At 44.0% G+C, this 9,466-nt stretch overlaps 1 protein-coding gene across 3 annotated transcripts; it reads left to right on the forward strand.

Annotated features, from left to right (window-relative positions):
* The first annotated feature begins 74 nt into the window (after positions 1-74).
* Positions 75-8,081, forward strand: PDP1 (pyruvate dehyrogenase phosphatase catalytic subunit 1). Of its 3 annotated transcripts, none has more exons than XM_027616651.2 (3): positions 75-328; positions 1,164-1,198; positions 5,082-8,081. In XM_027616651.2, the coding sequence occupies exons 2-3, from the start codon at positions 1,168-1,170 to the stop codon at positions 6,737-6,739; spliced, it is 1,689 nt and encodes a 562-aa protein (XP_027472452.1). In that variant the 5' UTR covers positions 75-328; positions 1,164-1,167; the 3' UTR covers positions 6,740-8,081. The 3 variants fall into 3 exon arrangements, with proteins under 3 accessions (XP_027472452.1, XP_027472457.1, XP_027472445.1); XM_027616644.2 differs by lacking the exon at positions 75-328 and adding an exon at positions 649-927; XM_027616656.2 differs by lacking the exon at positions 1,164-1,198 and having other exon boundaries at positions 77-328.
* Positions 8,082-9,466: the final 1,385 nt, after the last annotated feature.

Consider the following 9,466-nt stretch of genomic DNA (forward strand, 5'->3'; position numbering starts at 1 on the left):
GGATTGTCTGACCCCCATGACGTCACAAAGCTGGCTCGGAGCGCGCTGCTCTTCCGCCCCCCCTCCCCGCCTCGGGCCGGGCCAGCTCGCCTCCTCTCCGCCCACTCGCCCTTGCGCAGCCAATCCGGAGGCGGGAAGTGCTCGGGCCCGGACGTTCGGGCGGGGCAGGGTGGCGGCCCGGCCGGGCAGGGAGTGGGCCCGCTGGGGGCCAGGGGCCGCACTCCGGGGAGTTAAGCCGGGCGGTCTGAAAGGAGTGCGGGGTGGTGCTGCAGCCGCTGAAGTGGCCGCCTCCTCGTCGGGAAGAAGCGGCTCCTCCCCTGCGTGCCCGGTTCGTATTCCCTGCTCCCGGCCCCCAGCCGCCGGGTCCGGAATCCTCCGCCACCCGCCCAAAGTTGTGAGGGGGTTGCCCGGTGCGCGTGGGGAGCGGCGGCCGCTGGCGTGCGAAGGGCGGGCCGGCGGCGGCCGGGGCGGGGGAGGGACGAGCCCCGGAGCGCTAGGTGCGCGCGGGGGCGTCGGGGTTGCGGCGGGCGTGGCGGCGCGGAGGGGAAGCCGCGGGCTCGGGGTGGGGGGCGGGACGGCCGCAGCCGCGGCCGCTGTCAGCGGCGGGGGCGCCGTGGGGACCTGCGGGAGGGCTAGCTCTGGGGAGGTGTGGCGCCGGCGGCGTGGCGTCTCTGCCTGAGGGTGCCCCGTACGCACCGCGGGGTCCGCGGTGACCCTATGGCAGCCTGCCGCGCGGCGGACCCCTGCCTTAGGCTTCTGGACCGAAGCCGGCGCAGCGTGGGCTGGGCGGGGTGCGCAGCGGGTGGAGGATGCCGCGGGCCAGTGGGCTCCGCGCCCGGGCTGGATGGAGTGGCCGGTCCCGGGGCGCACCTCTACTCGCTTTTGGGTCCCCGCCGCCTCGGGTGGCGTCCCTGACTCTCCTGCGGGGTGGGTTTGTTTGTTTGGTTTCCTTCTTCTCCCCACCCCTTTCTCCCTGCTCCATCCTTTCCCCCCCTCCCAGCCCCATTCCCGGGGCAGGAGCGAGAGCTCGCCCCTCCTCCGTGCCCGCCTCCCCCGCCTCCTCTAATGAGCATCTCTGCCTTGCTTTCAATGGGCCGGTGCTGCTGTCGCTGCTGCTGTCCGCGCGGGTTGTGGATGTTGTCGGCTCCGTGTTGTGATGACAGGAGAATGTGTGTGTGTCCCGGGCCCAGACGAATTGGTAGGTATTCACTTAACTACCGGCGTTGGGTACCCAGGAAGGATGGTGACTGATCTTGTGTGTGGATGGTTTTAGGTGGGTCGCCGTGGAATTAAGGGGTGAGGTAGGTAGAAAAAGGGGACAAAGGGGTCTTGGACCCGGATAGCTTTGATACCTTAGTGAGTGCAATTTTCAGGTAGGGACAAAGGAAACGAATCAAACAAGTGCTGGCTTGGGGCTTCGGGTCTTCTGAGGGGAGATCGCTTTCTTCATTCTTCTAGAGATGACGGGAGCTGTGAAATGGCTAGGCATTTCCAGAAAACGCTGAGAAACTGAAAAGTCTTTATACAGGATGTTTAATGCAATTGGATTACATAAACTGAGGTTCTGACACATTTAATGACTAGTATAGTTTTTTTTTTTCCCCGTTTACACCAAAAGCTTTGAAAGCTGAAGAGCTCCGGAGTCGGTGCAGTATTAACAGCATTTTCTAATTAATATGGTCCGTGAGTTTATTGAATGAAGTGGAACCCTTTCTTGGCACAGGCTCTGCCCAGCACATCAGTAAGAATGGGTCTCTTTCCTGTTTCGATTGCAGTGCATCTTTTCTTATTAGTCATTGGTAAAATGGGCCAAATTGGCCCAGGACTAAGATGCTGCATATAAGGTGACTGAGTCTGGATCATGGGAGGGGAACTTCTCAGTGAAATTGTGGTCAGAAATCACTTGAAAATATGACACTGCTCCAGTTTACCAACAGCGTACCTTGTTGTTCTTAATCGTCTAATCAAGAGCTTTCTACTTCATTAATTTAGTGAGTTTGTCGGCAAAAGTTTTGATTTCGTGGGGTTTTGTTGTTGAATCACAGGATATTCAGAAAGATACTCCGAGTTTTTGAATCCTCATGGTTTAAAAAAGCATTTGGAAGTACTCTGACTTCTAAGGCTGTCTGATCTTATGGAGAGAATATATCATGTACTGGTGGTGATAGAACACTTATTAATCACAGAGCAGGGTTTTCATTTCTCTTAGAGAATTCCATATTCTCTAAGAATTTGTCTTTTGAAGGCATTTTGGGAGTTGAGGAATTGGGATACAGTCTCAGTTCATATGCTAAGCTCCTGAATAACTGAAAGATACAGTTGATAAATTCCACTCTGCTTTTTTTTTTTTTTTAATCTCGAGAACTTTTGCCTTGCAGGAAAAATGTATTACCTGAGTATTTGAGTGCTTGCTGTTTGAATTTATGTATTATTCAGAGCATCTGCTGCATGAATCAGTACTTTTGCCACAATATTTCATTCATTTTGCAATCACCTACAAAACCAGAAAAATTGTCAAAACAAAGTATTTAAGGAAAGTGCAGGTTTCTTGGACTTGTTATTCCTTGATTAGACATCACATAACCAAACGCTATTACGCCATCTATCAAACCCCCCCTTGCAAACACATACACACATATGCACACACACAAAGTAGTACTTTGATTCAGTCTGCATTCCATGCAGAAACATTTCTTCTTCCTGTAAAAGTCTTAAACTTTAAAATAGCACAAATGCAAACTTACCTAAAGTTATAGAGAAAATTTTTCTTAAGATGGGCATCTGTTTATATTTTTAATAATAGAAAATCTTTATACAAAGCATGAAATGAATTAATGTGCTTTCTGCATGCAAATCTAACGAGATATGGTTTATGTCTGGAAGCCAGTGTCATGTGGCCCAACATTTGAGCACATCCCCTGGCTCAGTCATGTACCCTTAACCTTTGGATGACTTTCAGGTATTTAGTTTGAAGTGCAGTTATTTAAGTGGTTAGTCTTGATAGATTCCTTTTCTTCTGGAATTTCTATTTTTCATTATTGCATTTCAGAATGCTTAGTTATTGATCTTATTTCCAAAATTCTAATCATTACCTTCTGTTGCCTGTGCTTATCTTGTTTCTTAAACAAATCCCTCCTTAAGTAGCTCATTTAAAATAATGGTACTTTCTAACTTGCAAAAGGGGTTCTGTATACCTGGTTTATGCAGTCCTTATTACTGAAGCAAACAAGAATCAGTTATTATTCAGTGTTATTTTCTCTGCTCTCCCACATCCCACTTTTACTTCTCCAATTTCTTGTCGAAGGAGAGTACCTGAAAGTAGTTGTGGAAGGAGGGTACCTGAAAGTAATGTAACTTATAGCTAACAATCTCTGTGGTATTTGTACCTTTTTTTTTTTTTTTACCTGTAATGGGTTCAAACTTAAGGAATTGTTGATATTAAGACTCAGATGGTTTTCGGCATTATTTTTTGTTTACTGCATGTGTTTCCTTATTTAAAGTGTTTCTGGGTTGCCTGGGTGGCTCGTTCGGTTAGGTGTCCGACTCTTGATCTCAGCTCAGGTCTTGGTCTCAGGGTTCTGAGTTCAAGCCCCATGTTGGGCTCCATGCTGGGCATGGAGCCAACTTAAAAAAGAAATAATAAAAGTATTTCAAAGTCTTTTTCAAGTTATAGACCAAATGAATTTTTTGAAGCAACGCTTCAAGAATTCAGGGGAAATATATGTTAGAAGGAAGAGAGGTTTTTTTTTCCTTGCATGAATTATCTGGATTAATGATACACATTCATAAAATTTTCTAGATAAATGTTTGGCAAAATATTTTCAGTGTCATAGTATTACAGTTTTTAGTCTTGATTAATATGTGTACCTTTTTTTATACAAACCTTAGACTATTATTTCACTATTCTTTATTGCTTTCTGAAGGCAAATGGGTACTTTTTTTTTTTAATGTAAGAGGAAATATTTTTCTAGGGATTGAATTTTACTTGGCATCCAGAATGGATGAAAATAGTATTTCTATAGCTTTCCCTTATGGCTGATTAGCAGGAGAAAATGCTAGCAAGTAAATTAAATTCCAGAACTGAGAGCATTTACATTACTAACAAAGTCTTAGAGCTATTAGTATACTTAAACCTTTTTTTATCACAAAAGGTACAGTAAAGTAAACAATGAAAAACTGAAACCAGCATTTGATTTCAAAGCCTCACTTCAGCTAACACTTATAAAAACATAGAATCCCAGAAGAGGCCTTCAATAGCATCTGCTTCTGTGTGTTCACTTACAACCTAGGGAAGTGAGGCCCAAAGAGTTAAGCTGACATTTCTAGGGTTATTAGGCAGGTTGGCGGCAGACCTATGTTCCTAAGCTCACCAAATTGGTGCAGTGGTCTAGAGAAACGTAGTTTGCAAGACCATCCACTGGGGTGCAGGAAGGGAATACTGGAATTCCTATTTTTATTCATTATGTAAAATTTTTTCTCTATGTTACAATGAACATTATATTAACACAGTGGTATATGTATATAAGTTACAAAATCATGAATACACACACACACACATACACATATATCTGTAAGGGATGCATTCTGACACCTTTTTGGTGATAGCCATGTGTAATCAAATGTTAACAATTGACTACAAGTCTAGAAACGGGATTTTCATTACTGGGAGGAGTCCCTGTGCAGTATGGGAGATCCAGGGCCTTCTTGAGGCTAGAGAGGGAGGAGGGTGATTGGCCAGGTAGACTGCCACTGCATAATGTTATATAATCTTCATCTCCTCGGCTTTTCCCAGCCACATCTCTTGTACGTTCTGTACAGTCTGTGCGGCACAAAGAAATACGAGGAAAAGAGAAGAGGGAAAGCTAGGCTACAGTCCTGGCTCCATGAGTGACGGAGAACTGTGCTTAGCAGAATACACCCTGTAGAAATAGTACATGGTAGGCGTAGAAAATACAGTGCTTCCGAGCACAGGGCTTAGCATGTAGATTCACCTGCTGAATATTTGTTATAAAAGCGAGGCTAGATGAGGTGATGCGAAATGTAACTGCTCCCTTTGTGTGTGTCTGTTAATTGCTGTCTAGGAATCCCCATCAGGAGCTCCAGCTTGCCGCTGTTCTCTGATGCCATGCCAGCCCCGACTCAACTGTTTTTCCCTCTGATCCGGAACTGCGAACTGAGCAGAATCTATGGCACTGCGTGTTACTGCCACCACAGACATCTGTGCTGCTCGTCCCCGTACCTGGCGCAGAGCCGCCTGAGATACGCGCCGCACCCGGCGTACGCTACCTTCTGCCGGCCCAAGGAGAGCTGGTGGCAGTACACGCAAGGAAGGAGATACGCTTCCACGCCGCAGAAATTTTACCTCACCCCTCCACAGGTCAACAGCATCCTGAAAGCTAACGAATACAGTTTCAAAGTGCCAGAATTCGATGGCAAAAACGTCAGCTCTGTCCTTGGGTTTGACAGCAATCAGCTGCCTGCAAATGCCCCCATCGAGGACCGGAGAAGTGCAGCCACCTGCTTGCAGACCAGAGGGATGCTTTTGGGGGTTTTCGACGGCCATGCAGGCTGTGCTTGTTCCCAGGCGGTCAGTGAGAGACTCTTTTACTATATTGCCGTCTCTCTGTTACCCCATGAGACTTTGCTAGAGATTGAAAATGCAGTAGAGAGCGGTCGGGCGCTGCTGCCCATTCTCCAGTGGCACAAGCACCCCAATGATTACTTCAGCAAGGAGGCATCCAAATTGTATTTCAACAGCTTGAGGACTTACTGGCAAGAACTTATAGACCTCAACACTGGGGAGTCTACTGATATTGATGTCAAGGAGGCTTTAATTAACGCTTTTAAGAGGCTTGACAATGACATCTCTTTGGAGGCTCAAGTTGGTGATCCCAATTCTTTCCTCAACTACCTGGTGCTTCGAGTGGCATTTTCTGGGGCCACTGCTTGTGTGGCCCACGTAGATGGTGTTGACCTTCATGTGGCCAACACCGGAGATAGCAGAGCCATGCTGGGTGTGCAGGAAGAGGATGGCTCTTGGTCAGCAGTCACTCTCTCTAATGACCACAATGCTCAGAATGAGAGAGAACTGGAACGGCTGAAATTGGAACACCCAAAGAATGAGGCCAAGAGTGTGGTGAAACAGGATCGGCTGCTTGGCTTGCTGATGCCTTTTAGGGCTTTTGGAGACGTAAAGTTCAAATGGAGCATTGACCTTCAAAAGAGGGTGATAGAATCAGGCCCAGACCAGTTGAATGACAATGAATATACCAAGTTTATCCCTCCTAATTATTACACGCCTCCTTATCTCACTGCTGAGCCAGAGGTAACTTACCACCGATTAAGGCCACAGGATAAGTTTCTAGTGTTGGCTACTGATGGGCTGTGGGAGACGATGCATAGGCAGGATGTGGTTAGGATTGTGGGTGAGTACCTGACGGGCATGCATCACCAACAGCCAATAGCTGTTGGCGGCTACAAGGTGACTCTAGGACAGATGCATGGCCTTTTAACAGAAAGGAGAGCCAAGATGTCCTCAGTATTTGAGGACCAGAACGCAGCAACCCATCTCATTCGTCATGCAGTGGGCAACAACGAGTTTGGGACTGTTGATCACGAGCGCCTCTCCAAAATGCTTAGTCTTCCTGAGGAGCTTGCTCGGATGTACAGAGACGACATTACAATCATTGTGGTTCAGTTCAATTCTCATGTTGTAGGGGCATATCAAAACCAAGAATAGTGGGTGGATCTTACCCTGGCCATTCCCAAATGAAATAGATTTCAAGAGCAGATAGATTTGTAAAAGATACTAAGATAATAAACATTTCCAGTGGGTCATTCTAAGCATTTACCCATTTGATAACTCTAGCTGGTCAAGTACTCCAAACTGACTTTGCAGCAGGGTGGCAGGATCAGGGGAGTCTCCTTCTGCCTAGCTCGGACCTCACAGCACCTGCACTCGCGGCAAGTCACTTCCTCATTGCAAATGTCTTGTGACATTGGCTTCTTTTATCCATCTGAGAAAATCAAGATGACCTGGCAAGTAGGATCTTGAATAGGCCCAATGCCAGGATCTTGCTGGGCGTATTCTCTTGGTAAAAGGGAAGAAACATTACTGTTCAACCTGCAGACCCTTTTTGTCACTAAAATTCCAATGTACATGAGAATGTTTATTTACTGCATGATTTCCTAGATAGGCAATCTGTGCATTATTCATAAAAATTTATTTTAGCCTGAAGTGGTTTTCAAACCCCGTACTTTAAGCCATAAATGACTGAGAACCAAGCAATCTGAATTTGTGTTTGTGATTATTTGACTGGAATGCTTCTTAAATGGAAAAACAAACTCTGCTCCCTTCCCCACCCCTGGTTACCTAACATAATCGAGATATTTTCTGCTTTGCCACACACTTGAAGATGACAGTGTTTTTGGTTTCGTCTACTCTTATATTGATGTTAAAGATTTTTTTTCGTTTGTAGTAATGAAATGATTTCATTTCATTTAGTATGAAATAAAAAGATCCAGAATAAAAAGAAGAGCCTGTTCAGTTCTTGTCATTTGTAGCCACCAACACAGTCAGGCTTATCTTGTAATCCCCAAAGGTTTGGCATGCTGTGTGTGGTGGGTAGACTGCTGCCAGGAAATCATATTCCCCATTCAGTAGTGATAAGAATGTTCCCCACTTTTGGAATTTCAAGGCTGACATATATAAAATAAGTTTAAATATCAAATTGGGGAGTAAGGTTTAATATTACTTTTGGGTGTTGAGGCCGGGGAGGGAGTTTTTGTTTTTCCCCATGTAGACATAGGGGTCTACGTTTAAGTAGTTAAAATATTTGGTTTAAAAATGACTAAATGCTTTAAACATATTGTAGCTTATAAATAGAAATCTTAAGATACATACACAAGAAGTTTTAAAAGGTAACTGTTGTGCATGCCTGATGCTTAATAGATCCCTTAGTAGCATCAAGTGTTGTTTGCAGCAGTCTCTGTAATTATATGCAGTCCCTTCTAATGCTGTATCAAAGTAAATGAAAATAAATATATTCAAATTGGCTTTTTGGGAGCTTATTTGATATGCATCAAATGGCATTTGTCCTGTGTTTAATGGTGATCTGTGTACAGCTGTGCATATATTTTCATCACTTACTCTAGCATCACTGTTAAGAGAATGACTATGACTATGTTTGATATTCACATAGATTTTAAGACAACACATGATCAGCTTTCCCTTGTACAAGTAGTTGAGGGGTTTTAGGAGACTTTCCAATTTCTGTAGAATATGAACTAGCTGTTCAAGGACTTCTTCTGGACTGTGGACACTAAAGGAATGTAGAACTGACGGTAAAACTTGTTACCGCTGAAAAACAGACTCAGGCAGCTTGTCGCTCAGAGCAGTATATAATATTTGTTTTCTGAGTTGTCCCCCCCTCCCACTTTTCCCCTTAATTCAGCTTGGAACTTTTCTTCCAGGCAGCATTTTGGAAGGGGGAAGGCTGTACTATATATTTATTTCTAAATGTTTTGACAGATGTCATCTTTTAATTGAAGTATATGTAGACTGCTGTAGCAATTAAAACTCATTTTCAGGCTACTATTTTAATTTCTCTTGAACACCGCCACTGAAGAGTTCCATATTATTATATACTTAATAGTCTCATCTCTTTTTAGTACTGTATATATAAATTCAGTTTCCAGTGGTCACAATCAAAATAGTAATTATTATTGCACAAGAAACTTGGTTTGCAGTCCAAAAGCTGGTCTACTCTCTAGAAATAAAAACACAGTGTGGAGTTGACATTGTGGAAATAAAAATAATTGGATGTTAGAAATTTGTACTATCATCTAAAAGCAGTTGTGATTTTATTGTAATTGGTTGTCACTGTAATGTGATATTTAGAATTAAAGTGGAGCACACATGTAAACTTTCATAGTATTTAGCCTTAAACTTTTTTTTATTATGGAACCTCTCTAACGTGCATCAACCTCTGTATTTATATTTAATCAGTGGCTCATGATATTTATAATACGCCCTTAACTAAGTGGAATGGTGGTATGTTTCACAGTACTTGGTAAAAAACCTGTGTCTTATAAAAGATGTATCTGTACAAAGACATGTGAAAAGTTTATATTATTGGTCACAGAAATGCCCACAGTGAATTAAAGCTTCATATCTGCTTTCTGAATGGCCTGTGTTGGTTTTTAATAAGTAAGATTTATTAGATGTTTTACGACAGTAGTTATACTTAACTTTAGAATCCAGTAGATAATTAGTACTTTAAAAAAACATAATTGACATTCAATAAAATGCACAGATTTTAAATATATAGTTTGGGATTTGGTGACCACAACCCCAATAAAGATACACAACTTTTCCGTAACGGAAAATTCCCTCTGCCCCTTTCCAGTTCATCCTTCAACATGTAACTATTGTTCTGACTTCTACCACCGTAGGTTAGTAGTGTTG

This window comes from Zalophus californianus, chromosome 4 (genome assembly GCF_009762305.2).
Source record: "Zalophus californianus isolate mZalCal1 chromosome 4, mZalCal1.pri.v2, whole genome shotgun sequence".
In the NCBI taxonomy this organism is placed as follows: Eukaryota; Metazoa; Chordata; class Mammalia; order Carnivora; family Otariidae; genus Zalophus; species Zalophus californianus.